At 44.4% G+C, this 17485-nt stretch overlaps 4 protein-coding genes across 6 annotated transcripts; 3 read left to right on the top strand and 1 right to left on the bottom strand.

The window, feature by feature from the left end:
* Positions 1-1686: 1686 nt before the first annotated feature.
* Positions 1687-6814, bottom strand: LOC117902724 (importin subunit beta). Of its 3 annotated transcripts, none has more exons than XM_034814291.1 (7): positions 6660-6814; positions 6191-6396; positions 5437-5678; positions 4343-5371; positions 3352-4278; positions 2813-3290; positions 1687-2708 (listed from the first exon to the last, which is right to left on the bottom strand). In XM_034814291.1, the coding sequence occupies exons 2-6, from the start codon at positions 6246-6248 to the stop codon at positions 2892-2894; spliced, it is 2655 nt and encodes an 884-aa protein (XP_034670182.1). In that variant the 5' UTR covers positions 6249-6396; positions 6660-6814; the 3' UTR covers positions 1687-2708; positions 2813-2891. The 3 variants fall into 3 exon arrangements, with proteins under 3 accessions (XP_034670182.1, XP_034670181.1, XP_034670183.1); XM_034814290.1 differs by having other exon boundaries at positions 6550-6783; XM_034814292.1 differs by lacking the exon at positions 6660-6814 and adding an exon at positions 6473-6531.
* Positions 6815-7349: 535 nt separating this feature from the next.
* On the top strand, positions 7350-10317 carry LOC117900682 (transmembrane 9 superfamily member 2). Its single transcript, XM_034811128.1, has 5 exons — positions 7350-7690; positions 8203-8397; positions 8466-9448; positions 9502-9661; positions 9716-10317. Exons 1-5 carry the CDS (start codon positions 7538-7540, stop codon positions 10217-10219), a joined length of 1995 nt encoding a protein of 664 aa, XP_034667019.1. The 5' UTR covers positions 7350-7537; the 3' UTR covers positions 10220-10317.
* Positions 10318-10796: 479 nt separating this feature from the next.
* LOC117900681 (carcinine transporter) lies at positions 10797-13566 on the top strand. The gene is made up of 7 exons (XM_034811127.1): positions 10797-10973; positions 11037-11261; positions 11490-11675; positions 11830-12088; positions 12147-12738; positions 12796-13194; positions 13254-13566. Exons 1-7 carry the CDS (start codon positions 10881-10883, stop codon positions 13546-13548), a joined length of 2049 nt encoding a protein of 682 aa, XP_034667018.1. The 5' UTR covers positions 10797-10880; the 3' UTR covers positions 13549-13566.
* Positions 13567-15562: 1996 nt separating this feature from the next.
* Positions 15563-17195, top strand: LOC117900339. Its single transcript, XM_034810677.1, has 3 exons — positions 15563-16157; positions 16216-16919; positions 16971-17195. Exons 1-3 carry the CDS (start codon positions 15620-15622, stop codon positions 17025-17027), a joined length of 1299 nt encoding a protein of 432 aa, XP_034666568.1. The 5' UTR covers positions 15563-15619; the 3' UTR covers positions 17028-17195.
* Positions 17196-17485: the final 290 nt, after the last annotated feature.

The raw sequence follows: 17485 nt of genomic DNA, 5'->3' as shown, positions 1-17485 counted from the left end.
TATTGGTTCTAAAGTTGTCATTTCAAACAATTCCATTACATCATTTTTTTGATATGTTGAAAAGGGGTTAACATTTATTTCTTAATTTTCAATTTTGTTTGCTCTCTTTTGGACGGCTGTGCGATATTTCAATTGCAAAACGGAAACTGTACCAATGTTTACTTTGTTTTTGGAATTTATTTTTGAAATGACAACTTATTTGTAGCAGTTTTCATTGAAAAAAGCTCAAATTGAATTCCAATTGAGCTTTGTTTAATGAATTCCATATTCTAATTACAAATCATTTCATATTTGTAGGCTTAACTAGGGTCTATTATGCTACACACAATAGTTTGCTTTACATTCAGTTTTCAACACACTTTTACACTTAGTTTTAATTGTAAGTGTAATGAAATGTTTGCAAAAGATTTTAAACGGTTAGTTTTTTCACTTGATTTATATAGGATTTCCGTTATTCTTCATCGTCTCTTCTCTTCTCTTTTTCGTTCACAGTCGCGTCTTTTTCGTAAGGTAGTTTCTGGTTATGTTTTGCGTTTGCGTATGGAAGTGTTAATGAACTTACGGTAATATAATGTAATAGTCCTAGGTCTGTAAGTGTCGTCGAGTCGGAACCAGGTCTGGGCTTTTAAAGGCACATTCTTAGAAGCGAAGGAAGATCAAAAAACTATTTTATATTGTGTAAACTATTTAAACAAACTAAATATAAAGATACGCAGTTTTTTTTTTAAATTTAGAATAGCTTAAATAACTGTTGTGCCGGATCTGAATCATGTTTTTATGTTCTTATTGAAAGATACATTTTTTAAGAATAAATAAATTATAAACTTATTTTTTTGTTGTAACTACAAATGATGAAAAATTAAAGTGAACTTTGTAAGTTGGTAAAAGAAAAAGAAACTAAGCAGAATATGTGCAAATTTAAATATTTAAAAAAAAAATTAATAAATTGACAGTTTTGAAGTAATTTAATAAGTTAAGTTAGAAATTTATTAATTTATTTGGGTAAAAAACGTAGACGCTTTGGTTCCATCTCTTGTTATCGTCCCATGTCGTTTATTGGATGTAAAATGTAATGTATATTTGTCTTTCAGCGCAGCTCTTTAATGCCATATGTAAAGTACGGGTTTTTTTCTAGTCTTCGTTTTTGTTTTTTCTTTGTTTTTGTTGTATACCCTGGTCCGTTGCTCGTTGAGTTTTAGCATCTTTCGTTTATTTAATATATATTTATATATGTTTTGTGTGTGCTGCAGGTAGTTGCTTGGTTGTTATTGCTGTTAATTTTTTTTACACAATTTAAATACCACAAAAATATATATAATTAAAGTCAAAGCAAAACAAATTGTAAATAATTTCATGAAGTTAAGGTATATTTTTGTCTGGAGCGTAGCGACATAAATTTAATGTAATTTAATGCCCAAAAAAATATAGTTTTAATTTGTAATTTATTGGTGTATTTTGAGAGGTTTATTGTTCTATTTTTGTTTTGTATTTCCTAACCGCCACGCCCCAATGCTTTGTACGTCCCCTAAGTCATTTTTGTATTTCGTTTTTTTTCCATTATAGTTACTAAGTTTGTTATTTTTTTTTCAGTCGTCTTTGAGTCTTACAATTGTTTTTCGTTTCGTTTTCGGTTTTTTGTTTGTGTAAATTTTAAATTCAAATCCGTTTAAAATCTTTTTGTTGTTGTTTTGGTTTTGCTTACGTCTAAATTCATTCACTAGAAAAATTCTTACGCTTAATTATTTAATATCACACAACACACGCCAACACACGCGCGCCAAACGAAAATGTGAGGGGCAGGAGGAGAATGGGAAGCAGGTTTACATCATCCAAACTCAAACACAAAATTCATTTGCTCTCACACGGGCATCCAATCACAGATTCACACTAGAAATATGATCATTTGGGGGCTGGGATTCATTTCGGGGGAAGTGGTTTAAGGCAGTTTGTCAGACTCGCGCACACTGGCAGGCACTCAGACTTGTAAGTAGACAAATACATACGCTCTCTCGATTGCAGTCATATAATCATCATCATCATTTGTCATTCATTTTAGCATAATCGTACATCAGATTCAGTTGCATTATCATCATCATTAGCTCACATATCATCTCACACGCATTTTTTTGTGATTTTTAGTTTTTTTCTAAGGGGTTTTTGTTTTGTTTAGATTACATATAAGGATAGGCATAATTATGTCTTATAAATTAAGGTTTGTTTTTTTTCTGTGTGTTTTTTATAGCAGCTAACTACAAGTTAATGTTTCCAGGGAATTTTGTAATGCATTTAATGTGTTTTTTGAACCGATTTTCCACACACTTAGATTAGGGTTTGACATAATTTCGTTGAACAAACTTCTGATATCTGATTAAAATCGGGAGTTGGGGGTACAACAGCAGCCATGCCAAACAGTCTGCCCATAAATCATAATTGTCATAATTTGCTTCTGGCCATAATAGATAATAGATGGGTGGGTAGGTCAATGGGCAGTCTGTTTGGTCTGCGTTTAACAAAATGGTAATCACTATTTATAATAGGGTTAGGTTGGGTTTGGGTTTGTGGGAACCATTTTCTTTCAACTTAAAATTAATTTTTAGTTTTATAAACAATGTGTCTTAGCATTTACACGTTGCACAGCAACAATATATGTATAAATCGGACAAACAAAACTTAGCAAATAGAATCAGGGAGAGATTTTTCGGACTGGACTGCAAAAATCAAAATTAAACAAACGGAAAAATGTTGAACATAATTTTTTTCAGCTGTGAGAGGTCTCCTTTGTGGATGGTTTAAATAATGAGAATCTACTTACCAGCGGCTGCATTAAACATTCACTCATTGAAGGGGGGGTGGTTTTGGTATGGAGGAAACATTAACCTCTAGTTAGATTTTCACTGCGTTATGCTCTGGCTATTGATCTTCTTGATCTCCTTGATGGCCCACGAGCATAACATTTTCGTGCGCTGACCCTTTGAACGCTTGCCCTCGGCGAGGAATTGTGTAATGACAACATCGTCCAACAGTGAGTGTAGACGTGGCCCAAATGAAGTGCACAAATCGCCTATAAATCCAGCAGCACTGGCCATCATCGAATCGGAGACTTCACCATCCTGTGCAATGCGCTTTATGAAGCCAATGATGTGCATAAGATGCGGTTCCATGTGCATCACATCGGGATGCGCAGTTTGATCGAGTCCCTTGAGACCCTGAATGATGCCAGTGTACGCCTCCAGCACGCTCTCACGCAGCTCGGCAATGTACTCGTTCATGTCAAAGTTGCTGGCATCCGTCTGAGAAAAAAGAGTGCGGCTTTAAAGCTACTCTGGGCTAAGGACAATGTCTGCCACTCACCTGCAAATTGGAAGCGGCGCGCAGCATCTCAAGCACCACGCTTAAATACTTCAAGAAGTTACTGCCAATGCTGAGCGCCATGTCGCCAAAGGCCGAAAGTATTTGCGGCTTGACAGTGCGATGTAGAGTGGGCTCCGCCAAATTGGTCATCATAACAGACATAATCTCATCGCAGTACGGCACCATTTGCTCCTTGAGTGCGCGGCAAATGTCTCCGGTTAAGCCGACAGTGGCACAGCATACCTGATACTCCTGATGGTTCTTCAGGCCCATGATCAGCACATCTTTGAAGGCCGGCATGTACTTGGCAAACTGTACGCCCAAGAGCTCCACCAGTGTGGAGACAGCCAGGAAGGCATCCTCCTGCACACCGCCCGATTTGCCGGCACTCGAATTGAACATTGTAAGCAGAGCACTCATAATGGCATCAGATATCTGTGGGGCATCCTGTTCGTGCACCTTGCGCAACACACTCTGCAGCGTGGCACACAGCAGCGACTGCAGATCGTTGAACTGATGGCGATCGCTGTGATTGCTGATGTGCGACTCCATCTGCATGACCTGGTTCAAGCGCTCCAGGATGACAATTGTGGTGCGCTGCACCACCAAATAGCAATCGAGTGGCGAGTTCTTGATCATGTCCATGAGTGCCTCGTAGGCAGCGCCACGCAAATTGGCCTGTGCACCATCCGAACGATCGGTGGTCTCCAGCAGCTGAGTGATGATAAACTCAAAGTACGGCGACAGTGCGTACGTCTCGGGAGTCTCACGCTCGCCAGTGGAGGCGGCATCATAGGCAGCATCGGAGAGACCAATGAATGCCCAGCACACATTGGCAGCGACACGCGGCTCCGACTTCAAGCTCTTCACAAAGCACTCGAGCAAAGGCTGCAGATAAGTCTTATCGATGGCCGCCTCGGGAATGATCTGTGGAAGAAAAAGGAAAACAAAGTTTTAGATTTGGAAAGGAAACGTTTGGGCTGTGGCTTACATCGCAAATGCGTCCAAAGGTCCAGGCTGTGGTGTCGCGCACAATGACACTCGAATCGTACATCAAACGTATCAACGTGGGCATGGCCTGCTCCACCAGCGGCTTCAGCGTGTTCGTCTCCAGTCCATTGAGCACCGAGCCGAAGGTCATGACAGCAGCATCGCGGAAACGCCAGTTGGGCGACTCAATGTTCTCCTTGATGAACGGCAAGACATGGGGCACTATCTCATCCTCGCAACAGGTGGCCAGCACCATTAGGCACACGGATGAGGCCTTGGCCGGACTCCAGGTATCCTCATCATCGCACTCGTCCTGTTTGGTTAGCTTATCGACCAGCACGGGCGTCAGGAACTGCAGCGCACCGCGAGCATAATGCTTGGACACACGCGCTGGGGGACGACCCAGATCGGTGGCCTCCTGGCTCTCGATGGCCAAATCAATCTCCTCATCGCAAACGTTCGACCAGAATTCAATGCCCTGCAGGGCAACGGCATCATTGTCCGCCTTCATGGCCTCCAGCGTAATGGGGAACAGAGCCTGAGCCATGTAGGGCTCCATGAACTGATAGTACAGCGTCATAATCTTCACCAGACACTGAAGAGCGGCCACACAGATCTGGGAGTCCGTGGACTGGGTGGCCTCGCACACCACCTCCATGATGAAGTTGCGCTCCAAATCCTTCTCAAAGTTGGCCTTGGTGAACTCCAGCGAGTTGTGCAGCGCTGTGGTAGCAGCCAGACGAACATGATTGCTGGGCTCCACCTTGCGCATGCCATGAATGATGGCCGTGAGCACCTGATTCGACTGATTCTCCATCACGCCATAGCGTATGTCCTGGCAAATGTAGCCAATCGCCTCCAGGGCTGACTCGCGGTGCATTTCGCTGGATCCCTCGCTGACCACCTTGTTCACCAGGGTCTGAATGACCATGGGCCAGCGATTGATGGGCAGCTCGATGACCGCCACATAGGCCACGCACTGAGCGGCACACGATGGACGCGTATTCTCCGTACCCAAAGCATTGAGAATCTGTGAATAAACCAAGGCAAATGTTTAGGCATCTATGGGGAGCGGTGGCTTCGTTCTGCACTTACATTATTCTTGATTAGTTCACGGATCTCGTTGGGGAACTGATGCCAACGCTCTTGGTGCTGTTGCCGCACATTCTCGTCCTTGCTGGTTAAGTGATTCTTGAGCTGCAGACCGGCGGCCATGCGTGCCACGGCGCTGTTTGTCGTATTGACCAGAATCTCAGACAGCGCCTTAAGGAACTCTGGCAGATTGCTGGCCGCTGCCTGCTCCAAAAAGTTTTTCGCCGACAGTAGTTCATTTTTGTCTGGGGGAAAGAGTATATGTGTGAGGTTAGTGCTAGGGCTTCACGCAGACTTTATCACCAACCGGAAGAACTGGTTGTGGGACTTATCGGGGTAGTAGGCAAGAAAAATGTTTTCCCCCCACCAATGCACACATGTACACACACGTGTGTGCGAAACCTTTTAGATGACGCAAGTTTGTGGCTTGGAGGGAGGGACAGGCACGATTCTGTGTAGGATCTGCCCCTGTTTGAGGTTAGGTTCGTGGCAAATTTATAAATCCTTAATCATTGTACGTACAAATGCATACATTCATAAAAGTGTATGTATGTGTTTGTGTATGCGTGTGCACCTAGCAACGAAACATATGCTATCCGACCCGCGTATTGCAACCCTGCGCAACATACAACGAGCGGCGCGCGCGTCCCTCCCGCCAAACGACAGCAGAGACAACCCAAAAAAAATGGCCCTGAGTGGCACCTATACTTGTGTGGAAAATTTATGCCCAAAAAAGGGGTTGGGGGGAAGCACTCACCTGGCGACACTGTCTTCTCCAAAATAGCAATCAATTGCAGCGTTATGTCGGAAGTCATTTTGCGTTTTTTTTGTGTTTTTTATTACTTTCTATTTCGTGCAGACGTCTCGAAGAGGCCAGGCGGACGGGGGATGTCAGTATGTGTGCTTCTGTCTGTCTGTGTGTGTGGGAATTTTGCGTAATTTTTGACAATTGTCCGAGAGCAACTGTAAAACGAATAAAATTACGAATTAATATTGCAATACGAGGGGCTGGGCACCAGTGGGGGGAAGATTGCAACACCTTGAACGTCAGCGAATTGATTTTTTTCGCTTTCAGTTCTACACGACTACACACTCACACACGCAGTAAAAACTCACTTTTTTTTCGCTGTTGCTTTGCGATTCACCTTTGTCTCGTCTGCTTGCGAACCTTCCCCACCTGTCAGATAATCGCGCGGAATGCCAGGCCAAATTGAAAGTCCACTTACTTAGGATTGGATTTAATGAGCGGTCAAGTTGAGATTAATATGGCTAGATGCCTTTTTTTGTGGCTGCCTTAAAACGAATTGAAAGCGAAACAGGCCGGTTCTGAGTAATTCCACACACATGTGAAGCCTCGCAATCGATGGCAACTCTAAATGCGATTCTGGCAGTTGTATTTGAAATATGAGCGAAGATTAACAAAAGCGCTAGAAAAACACAAGTGCTAAGCGAGATATTTATGAATGGAACTATTTTGTCAAGATATGTTTGTTTCCTTGTTTCGTAAATCCACTTTGATTAATAAAACAAATTCATTTCATTGAGCCAACCCTAACCAGTGCTGCCAGCCTAGCCATTTTCCAGTCGGTTCTTCGGTTTTTGAAGAACAGCCACGGGAAAAATTAGTGATTTGCATTCCCGCTTTTGCGAGCACATAACGTATATATTCTGTTGATCATAATCAAACAGTAAAATTAAGCAGACAATTTATGTTCGAGTTATGTACATATATGGCTCATGCGGTGTTAATCCGCAGCCACACTGATCCCATCGAATTCCATTGTGAAATCCCAGGTGGCAACGCCTGACTACGTAGTGCTTACGATACGGTATATTTTGAAAATGAAAACGTATATTTCGGTATATTTTCGTGGCCCTAACGGTATATTTTATTGATAATTCCGCTGTCACACTGGTGCTGACGTTCGGCCCAAAAAATAGGAAACGTAGGTGGAAAAGTTAGAAAAACACGTAAAACACAAGGTAATAAACGCTAAAACAGTTGCTGCACTCGTCCCCCATCTGTGTGTGCAACGTGTGTTCACCTGCCACTAAGCATACATCGGCCAATCTCTCTGGGAAACCATTCGACAACACACCGAAGATGATCCTGCATTCTGGTCCGCCACGGGGCCTGTCCCCGCTGCTGTTGTTGCTCCTGCTGCACACGCTGTTGACACTGGGTGGTGCCTTCTATTTGCCTGGCCTGGCACCGGTGAACTTTTGCAAGACAACCGATACGTCCAGCACATGCAAGGTATGTACAAATACACTAGCCTACAAAAGTCTCGGTTTGTGTACGTGTGTGTGTGTTTTTGTGTTTTATGCCTTAACAATTAGCAAAAGGGCAGTGCAAGTGCTGATAATTTCCTCTAATGGCTGCGGTTAAAAGGCGGAAGCATACTGATAAGGTTCAGCAATGTGTGTGCCATGTCCGCTGAGTGCTAGCTGCTGAGTGCTGGCTGCTGTCTGCTGACGTTGCTGCTGTTTAGTCTTAGACATGCTTTAACATCATAGCCTGCCTGCCGTCTTGTTGGTTCAGTTGGCCAAGATACCATACCCCACCATTATGATGATCTAGACCTTATTTGTTCGGCCTTATGCGCTTGTTAATCGTTTCGGTTACGCCGCTCTCAAACAATAGTTTTGCAGATAAAAAAGAGGCAGAGGCAGCGCTCCAGATAGCCCAAAACCAATTGAAAGTGTCGCACATTTATCAACATATTCTCCTGATTGATGTTGTTTTATTTCCCTTTGTTTTGTTCGCAGTCGGATGTTATCTTGTATGTGAACCGCTTGAATACTGAGGAATCGGTCATACCCTATGAATATCATCACTTTGATTTCTGTCTGGGCGAAGAGGAGAACTCACCCGTGGAGAATCTCGGCCAGGTGGTCTTTGGCGAGCGCATACGACCGGGTCCATATAAAATTCAGTTTCTGGAGAATCAAGCATGCGCTTTGGTGAGTCGAAGCTCAGGGAAGTCTCCCCAGAAGCAAACTCTAGCACTTTCTGTGTTTCCCCCCTGTAGGCCTGCACCAAGGAGTACAAGGGTGGCGATCCCATCAGCAATCGTCGCATGATGGTCCTCAAGAAGGGCATCAGCTTGAACTATCAGCATCACTGGATTGTGGACAATATGCCGGTGACCTGGTGCTATCCGCTGGAGAATGGCAAACAATATTGCGGCACCGGCTTCCCCATGGGCTGTCTCGTGCGCACCGATGGCGAGGGTTGTCCCATCAACTCCATCTACAACCAGCCCATGCATTACTATCCCTTTAATCATGTGGATCTGGAGATTACCTATCACAGCGGACAGCTCGAGGACTGGGGCATTGGCTTTGGCAACAGTGGCAGGATTATCTCCGTGAAGGTTACACCCAAATCCATCAAGCACACCGATCCCAAGTCACTCAATTGCCTGAGCGCCGAGCCGCTGGCCATAAGCGAGACTTCCCTGAAGACCGGCGAGCAGCTGAACATTGTCTACTCGTACAGCGTCAAGTTTGTGAAGAATGATGCCATCAAGTGGTCCTCCCGCTGGGATTACATTCTCGAGTCCATGCCCCACACGAATATTCAGTGGTTCTCCATCCTCAATTCCCTGGTGATTGTGCTCTTCCTCAGCGGCATGGTGGCCATGATAATGCTGCGCACTCTGCACAAGGACATTGCCAGATATAATCAGATGGATAGCGGCGAGGATGCACAGGAGGAATTTGGCTGGAAGCTGGTCCATGGCGATGTGTTCCGACCGCCACGCAAGGGCATGCTGCTGTCTGTTTTCCTGGGCTCTGGCATCCAGGTGCTCGTCATGTCCATGATTACCTTGGCCTTTGCCTGCTTGGGTTTCCTGTCGCCCGCCAATCGCGGTGCTTTGATGACCTGCTCCATGGTTTTGTTTGTGTCGCTGGGCACACCCGCTGGCTATGTGTCGGCGCGTATTTACAAGAGTTTTGGCGGTCTCAAGTGGAAGAGTAATGTTATACTCACCTCGATTGTGTGTCCAGGGTGAGTTCAGGTTGAGATTTATCAATGCTTTATCTTAATCTTCCCGCTTGCAGCGTTGTCTTCTCGCTGTTCTTTGTCATGAATCTGGTGCTGTGGTTCGAGAACAGCTCGGGCGCTGTGCCCTTTAGCACTTTGGTTGCCCTGCTGGCGCTCTGGTTTGGCGTCTCCGTGCCGCTGACATTTGTTGGCGCTTACTTTGGTTTCCGCAAGCGCGTAAGTAGACCACAACTTCCACTGCTATGCTTACTTATTCGTTGTTTATTCTAGGCCCTGGAGCATCCTGTGCGCACCAATCAGATACCGCGACAAATACCCGATCAATCGATTTATACACAGCCCATACCCGGCATCGTGATGGGCGGCGTGCTGCCCTTTGGCTGCATTTTCATACAGCTCTTCTTTATACTGAGCTCCCTGTGGTCCAGCCAGATGTACTACATGTTTGGCTTTCTCTTCCTGGTCTTTCTTATTCTCGTCATCACGTGCTCGGAGACGACCATTTTGCTGTGCTACTTCCATCTATGTGCCGAGGATTATCACTGGTGGTGGCGCTCCTTTCTCACATCGGGCTTTACGGCTGTCTATCTATTTATTTACTGCTGTCACTACTTCATCACGAAGCTCTCGATCAAGGACAGTGCCTCGACGTTCCTGTACTTTGGCTACACGGCCATTATGGTCTTTCTTTTCTTCTTGCTCACCGGCACCATTGGCTTCTTTGCGTGCTTTTGGTTCATAAGAAAGATTTACAGTGTGGTGAAGGTGGATTAAATGCTGGACACTGGATGGAGCGGGAGGATCGAGCGAGAATTGTGTGCAAGAAATGTATTTTTGTATTTGTTTAGCCACAAATTTACACTTAAGCCTAATGTGTGTGCGTGTGTGTGATTTCTGCGACAGTTTTTCTGTTTATTTATGATTGGTGGATAGATATACACATTCAACTGTGTATGGAACGAAGCGCGCAATAATCTTTAAGCCCCCAAAACATTTTCCGTAAACGATTCCAGCAACAACTGTATTCAAATTTCGTACTTTAAGCGTAGACAAACCCAACAGAAAGTACTAAATCTATGCAGCAGTGTTTGAAGTACTTCAATTTACAATTTCTACCCTGCTTTATTGTTAAATCAAAGCCTAAACAACTGTAATTAGTGGCTCGTCTTAGCTGTAATTCGAGCGAATTTGAATTTTTCAAGCGTGTGTGTAATATTTTACTTTAGTTTAAACTTTAATTTAAATCTAACGTTTGCGACTAAAGAATAAACAAACAAAAATATATAAATTATAAAATGGAACCCTCGCTGGGCAGCAAGTTCTCTATTTTTTTGTGCTATTCTGCAACCCTTGCCTGCACTTCGGTGGCTTCTGCCAGCACGCTCTTGTGGCAGACACACTCAGGCCTCAGGCATTTCCAGCTCAGCGTTTGGCCATGTCAGAGACTGTGGACAGCGATGTGGATGAATACGATGAGCTATCGGAGCTGCGCCAACGACAGAAACCCCAAGCTCAACCTTCAGTTGATGTAAGTAACCCAGAACTCCAAGGCAATCCGCGACTCACTCTGCTTTCTTCCTTACTCTTCCAGGAGGCCTTCGACTTGGATGACTTGCTGCCGACCATTGGGGAGTTTGGCAAATATCAAAAACTTTTGGTCTTTGGCATTTGTCTGCCCGCTTGCATTCCCTGTGGCTTTTGTGCCTTCAATCAGCTGTTTATGGCTGATACTCCGGATGATTATTGGTGTCGCATACCCGAACTGGGGGACATGCAGCTGGAGCAGCGCAAGTATTTGGCCATACCCAAGGAACTGGTGAGTGTGTGGGCAGCCATACGAGTGCGCTATCAAGCGGCCAGAGCACTCATTGATTGTGCCAAAATGTCGATACGAGGGTGGTGCGATGAGTAATCAAAATGGGGAAAAAATAGATGATGAAATGGGGGTAAAAAGTGGGGTAACAATTGGGTAAACTTCAGCTAAGAGAAACTACAACTTTTAGCGGTAAAATTGTTCTACAAACTGTTTCTGTAATTTTTGTAGGAAAACGATGAGCTGGTCTACAGCAAATGTCACACCTACGGCGTTAATTGGACGCAGCTGCTGGACTCGCTCGAAGATGAGGCTGACCTGACCACGCTGGAGCCAAACAGCACTTGGCCTGTGGTTAAATGCACGCAAGGCTGGGAATATAATACCACAAATGTGTGGTCCTCCATTGTGATTGATGTGCGCGGCACACACAGACACCACAAAGACACAAACCAAACATTAAGAGAACTTCATTTAGGCTGCAGCTTGTAAACATTTCCCTGAAGCATCAAACCAGCATCATCCTTTAAGCCACACTTAAACCCCCAGCTAATGGACCGTTTATCGACAGTTTGATTTGGTGTGCGACCAGGATATCTATCCCACAATTGGCCTGGCAGCACTCAACACTGGCGGACCCGTGGGCGTTTATTTGTTTGGTTTGCTCAACGATCGAGCGGGCAGGCGGCTGTCGTACTTCACCTGCTTGGCCACGCTGCTGGCCGGCAGCTTGATGACTTCGCTGAGCAAGGATTTCTGGACTTGGGCTGGCAGTCGCGTCATTGTGGGGCTCACAATACCGGCGGTGTATCAGATACCATTTATTATATGTGAGTGCAGGCAAAGGGAAGGTTTTCCTTTAGCTGAAAGTTCTCTCCTCTCTTTTAGCTCTGGAGCTTGTGGGCGAGAACTATCGTTCCTTTGTCACTGTCATGACCTGCACCTTCTACACCTCGGGCATTATGCTGCTGTCGGTTGTCACCTATCTGGAGCGCGATTGGGTGCGTCTCTCCTACATCACTTCGCTGCCCTTTTATGCGTATTTCCTCTACATGTTTGTCATGCCGGAATCACCGCGTTGGCTGCTCATGCGCGGCCGCCTGGAGGAGGCACTCAAAATCCTGGAGCGCATGGCCACAGTGAATGGGCGACAGTTTCCCGAGGCGGTGCACTGTAAGCTGGAGGCACAAATCCGACGCGACAAGCTCAAGAAGGAGAAGAAAAAGGTGGCCAATGTGGGTCTGCGAGATCTCTGTCGCACGCCCAATATGCGCTTGAAAACGATATTGATTACGCTCAGTTGGTTTGCCAATGAGACGGTCTATTTGGGTCTCAGCTACTATGGACCCTCGCTGGGCACCAATCAGTATGTGAGCTTCTTTCTGTCCGCGGTGGTGGAGCTGCCCAGCTACCTGTGCTGCTGGTACTTTATGGACACCTGGGGCAGACGCTGGCCGCTCAGTTTGTCCATGATATTGGGGTGAGCTCACGGATTTATTAGCTAAAATTGTTGCCTAATTGTTTGTTTACTTCGCAGCGGTGTGGCTTGTGTCATTACTGTCATGCTGCCCGATGAGGCTGTCGATGAGACGCTGTACCTCTATCTGGTGTCCAAGGCTCTGCTTTCCGCCTCCTTCCTCATCATCTATCCATTTGCTGGCGAGCTTTATCCCACACAAGTGCGTGGCATAGGCATTGGCGCTTCCAGCTATATCGGCGGCTTGGGCCTCATTGTCATTCCCTTTGTCACCTACTTGGGCAAGGAGAATCTCAAGCTGCCGCTGGTTATCATGGGTTTTGTGTCCATGCTGGGCGGCATGACGGGTCTGCGATTGCCCGAGACGCTGCATCATCGGCTGCCGCAGACCATCGAAGAGGGCGAAGAGTTTGGCAAGGACTGGCAGCTCAAGGATTGCTGCAGATGCGCCCAAAAGCAGTGAGTCTTGTAGGTTAAAAATCGATCATTTAAAACGAATATTTGCATTCTCCTTCAAGGACCGTGCTCTCCCAGCCCACATCCTATGAAAATCTTGATGTCTTGGGCGGCTCCTCCAACACTGCCTCCGAGGCGGATGTCGAGCTGGAGCTGCGTGACAATCGTCTCCCTCGACAGCAGCCGCCCTTGAGTTCGATTGATGAGCGCACGCCCTTGGAGGGTGTGGCGGGCATGGCCAGTGGCAGTGGTCGAACCGTTCATCGGCCATCCATGAAGCGTTTGGTGCGCCAGATGAGCATTATGGATACGCAGCGGACCAATGATGGCACCATGCAGCTAACACATTGGATTTAGGGAGCTAAAATCGATGAATATAGGCAGGAGATAAATTATGAAAATTAACAAAAAGGCAGTGCGAAACCGTAGATTTTTATTTGGAATAAAAACAATGCCATACTGTGCCATATGTCTGTGTACTTGCACTTAAGTAATAAGAATATTAAACAGATTTTTGGCAGTCAATTTATTAATGTTTTGGACTCAGAGCTGTATCGCCAGGAGTTTTGATTTGTGTCATATATGCCATAAGAATGCAATGAAGATAAACTTGTTTAATTAAGTTTGTAACTTTAACAGCTTTAACAACTATCTATCATGGGATTTATGTATTCAAAACAAGTTAAACAATATATACTAGTACAAGAGAGCACCAGAAAATGCTGATGGCACCTAAAATCTCTCATGTAAGAACGATAAACCCAGCTGTATAAGATGTAGAACAGATTATGCCACTTTATAGCAGTTCATACACGATTTTTTGATTCCTAAAAACTTGATAATTGTTGAAAAAACTAAAAATGTATGCACAATACCTGCTCGTTGCAATTAAATGGTTTTTTGTTTGTTTGGTTATACCAACAAAAAATATCCCAAATAAATGCTAGAAAATACATTAACAGATGTAAAGGAACAGTTTAGAGCACTTGGCTAGCTAGGATGGATGCCTGCTGTCGATATATCAAATACAGAAACATTTCCTTAAGTTCTATAATATCATTAGACCTTAAATTAAAACAAAGAGACAAGGCAAAGATTCCCATTCAATAAAAACACTAAGTACTACAGCTGTGCCAGAAAATAATTGTCATATTTATGGATATTTACGGATACCCTAAACCATTTCCCACATGGAAGGAATATCAATATTGAATATTCACTATAATTGTAGAGCATTGCTATTAGCCGTTAGTTGCGTTTAATTCAACACTAAACAAAGGCAAAACAAACAACAATTATCGCGGGGAGAAAGTATAAAACCAACAAAATTAATTCTTCAAACATATCCGGTAAAAATAAATAAATAAATAAACACAGTATGAGGCGCATTATTGTAACGTTACAAACATATCTCTGAATGATACATTTATAAATAAAAATACATACATATGATATATATTATATCCAATGGCGACTTCTCAATCAATTGACAATTGATTTATGCATTTATTCACGCAATTATGCAATTAATTGTTGTCAAACAAAAAGAGAGAAAAACTTGTTTATGGAGGAATGCATAAAATTGCCAATACAGCTGGACGAACGAACGTTCGATCCGCATACTGCCAGCGGTCACTGTCAGCCAGCCATAGGAAGTGCAAGGCCAATCAAGGGAAGCATTATGTATGCTGCTACCCGGTATATGTTGCGTATTTGGGGATTGATTCATGGAGTTCTCACGGCCACAAAACAGATATGTAAATACCATACATTTTACATACATAATTACATATATTTGTATCATAATCTGCAGTAAGATTTGGTCTGTCGATTGAAGCTCAAAGGCTGGACTTTCAGAGTTTGAGCAAACAAAAATGTTATGCAGTGGAATCCTAGACATTTTAATGACTTTGCTCCAAGACTTATTTGTTTACACTTTTATTTTATCTAAAACAATATTTTAAGCATTTTTTTGTTATTTGTAATTTTTATTTTGACTATTTTATTTTTTATCTTAGAAAATCGTGGAAATTTCTGGCTTTAATTTACGAAAGTTCGAGGTGTTCGTTAGCGTTCTAATATGAAAGATTTCACTATAGCACTGAAGATCTGATTTATGCACAGCACATTCCGGATTACCCACTCAATAAAATATCAAAAAATGCACCTAATTTCCCAGATATTAGGATGAACTTTGGTAGAATCATAAATGCTTGCATTATCTATCAATCTACCAAAAATGATAACCATTCGGGAATTAATGCAGCTAAATAAATAGAAATCTGTCTTTTGTTTATTTCTGCCATTATTTTTTCATCTATCAAAAAACCCAAAAATATGTCAAAAACTTTCCATGACAAAAATATCTACGTCAAAAATGTAGCAAGACAAAATTAAACCTTAGGGGCGCTCCCCTTTTCGGCACAAAATGGGTGATGAAAAATTACACTTTGGCCTCGCACCGCTGCGCTCTGTGTACCGCTGCTCGACCAACATATTGGACCTCAATCTGGACACCATGATGCGGGTCTACGACTATCTGGCGGAGCTAACGGATCAGGTGCGTCTGGCCTGTACGGCGCCCAAGTTCCGAGAGGCATACAAGATTTGGGCACGCACACACCGGCACACACTCAACGTGGAGGATCTGGAGACGATGCGACTGCCGGAGATGATAAATTTCTTTACGCTGGCGGGGCCGTTCATCAAGGTGCTGCTGGTGGACTGTGCCTGGCACGACAAGGAGTCGCTGCTGGTGGAATTTATAGCGGAATATTGCAAGAACCTCGAGGAGATTTACTATACAAGTGTCACCGATGACTTTCACTATGGCGCGATCATGTCAAGGATGCGTCACCTGAAGCGCATCACCATCGATTGTGAGGATGCGGAGGATGTGCTGAGCTTTGACTTGCAGGCCAATCGGGGACTGGAGTACTTTGAATTGGTTAATGGGTGTTATACGGGTAGGTCTGCGACCGCTTTGGTGTCTATTTTGTAACCAGAAGTATTGTCTTTTCCCAGGCAAACATCTCTGCGGCTTTCCCAAACTTCAAACTCTGGTACTGCGCGACTGTTTGCTTTGGAACTCGGGAGAGTTTGGCATTCCCCTGAAGTCCTTGCGCATCCTCAACCTCGATGACTGCTGCTTTGAGGTGATGAATGAGAGTTTGTACCAAAAGATAGCCGACTGTTGTGTGGACCTGGAGGAGCTGCACTTCTCCGGCTGCGACTCACACTTTGAGGTGATTGCGCAGCTGCCAAAGCTCAAGCGCTGCACACTCAAGACCTGGGTGACCTCCAATGAGCTGAACATTGGCTTCCTCAACACACTGGCCGAGCAGCGGGGCAACAGGCTCACCCATTTGCATTTGTCCGGACAGTTTGAGATCACCAATGAACATGCCCGCGCTCTGGGGCTGTTGCACTCCCTCGAGGAGCTGCGCTGGAGCAACAATGACAATCTGGAGGATGATCATTTCAAGTTCTTCAATGATTTGGGTCTGCTGGAGTGCTTTGGCCTGTGCTCCTGCGGTCGTGTCACGGATATTGGACTTATGAGACTGTTACGAAAATGCGCACAACTACGGCTAATGGATCTCAAGGAATGCGATCAGATCACAAATGGGTTTGTCCTCAATGCCATTGGTTGTCTGGCCAAACCCACGCCGTGTCGCCATTTGGTCATCAATGTGCTGGGCACCAAGATCAAGGAGGGACTCCTAACAGTGGGTTGCTCCAGAATTTCTGAGATTTTTCACATATTTCTTCGCTTACAGAGCATGGCATATCTGGCGCCCTTGAACAATGTAAAGCTGAACTTTATTCGTGCTTAACAATGGCATCCACTGGGACAATGGAATCCACTCTGCGCTTAGTCATGCAGCACAAGGAAGTGGAAGCTGTCCGGCAATATTTATGATCCACCAGAGAGAATGCTCCATTAGCATTGGCATAATTGCTGGGACAAGCGTGTAGAGCACACACTTGGGCACTTTTAATAATAATAAATACAAAAAAATAGTAAACCAAAATTGGTATTAAAACAATAGCAAAAACACTAACTCCCCTTCCAACCCGTACCTTATTTCGATTGGGTTTTTGCGATTCGTTTTGCGAATTGCTGGCAATAAATTTCGCATTCAATTGTTGAACTTTTGTTCTGTGATGATGTCTGTGTTAGCAGCAGGAAGCAATACGAGACCCAGATCAGATCACAGTTCAATACTCACCTGTGGCCAGTCCAAGATGCATTTACCAACAAGGTGACGTTCTGCGCCAACAACTTATTCAC

This window comes from Drosophila subobscura, chromosome U (genome assembly GCF_008121235.1).
Source record: "Drosophila subobscura isolate 14011-0131.10 chromosome U, UCBerk_Dsub_1.0, whole genome shotgun sequence".
Taxonomy (NCBI): domain Eukaryota; kingdom Metazoa; phylum Arthropoda; class Insecta; order Diptera; family Drosophilidae; genus Drosophila; species Drosophila subobscura.
Note: the sequence above shows the minus strand (reverse complement) of the source record. Positions and strands in the feature narration are given on the sequence as shown.

What these genes read in the sequence shown, in the direction of transcription:
- LOC117902724 (XM_034814291.1), bottom strand. Translation starts at nt 6,248, where the DNA reads ATGACTTCCGACATAACGCTGCAATTGATTGCTATTTTGGAGAAGACA. An exon ending in CCTTTGGACGCATTTGCGAT is followed by an intron (nt 4,279 to 4,342) that starts GTAAGCCACAGC and finishes TTTCTTCCACAG; the next exon opens with ATCATTCCCGAGGCGGCCAT. An exon ending in GCGCCGCTTCCAATTTGCAG is followed by an intron (nt 3,291 to 3,351) that starts GTGAGTGGCAGA and finishes CTTTTTTCTCAG; the next exon opens with ACGGATGCCAGCAACTTTGA.
- LOC117900681 (XM_034811127.1), top strand. Translation starts at nt 10,881, where the DNA reads ATGTCAGAGACTGTGGACAGCGATGTGGATGAATACGATGAGCTATCG. An exon ending in TGGCCATACCCAAGGAACTG is followed by an intron (nt 11,262 to 11,489) that starts GTGAGTGTGTGG and finishes TAATTTTTGTAG; the next exon opens with GAAAACGATGAGCTGGTCTA. An exon ending in TCAGATACCATTTATTATAT is followed by an intron (nt 12,089 to 12,146) that starts GTGAGTGCAGGC and finishes CCTCTCTTTTAG; the next exon opens with CTCTGGAGCTTGTGGGCGAG.
- LOC117900339 (XM_034810677.1), top strand. Translation starts at nt 15,620, where the DNA reads ATGGGTGATGAAAAATTACACTTTGGCCTCGCACCGCTGCGCTCTGTG. An exon ending in GGTTAATGGGTGTTATACGG is followed by an intron (nt 16,158 to 16,215) that starts GTAGGTCTGCGA and finishes GTCTTTTCCCAG; the next exon opens with GCAAACATCTCTGCGGCTTT. An exon ending in TCAAGGAGGGACTCCTAACA is followed by an intron (nt 16,920 to 16,970) that starts GTGGGTTGCTCC and finishes CTTCGCTTACAG; the next exon opens with AGCATGGCATATCTGGCGCC.
- LOC117900682 (XM_034811128.1), top strand. Translation starts at nt 7,538, where the DNA reads ATGATCCTGCATTCTGGTCCGCCACGGGGCCTGTCCCCGCTGCTGTTG. An exon ending in AGAATCAAGCATGCGCTTTG is followed by an intron (nt 8,398 to 8,465) that starts GTGAGTCGAAGC and finishes TCCCCCCTGTAG; the next exon opens with GCCTGCACCAAGGAGTACAA. An exon ending in ACCTCGATTGTGTGTCCAGG is followed by an intron (nt 9,449 to 9,501) that starts GTGAGTTCAGGT and finishes TCCCGCTTGCAG; the next exon opens with CGTTGTCTTCTCGCTGTTCT.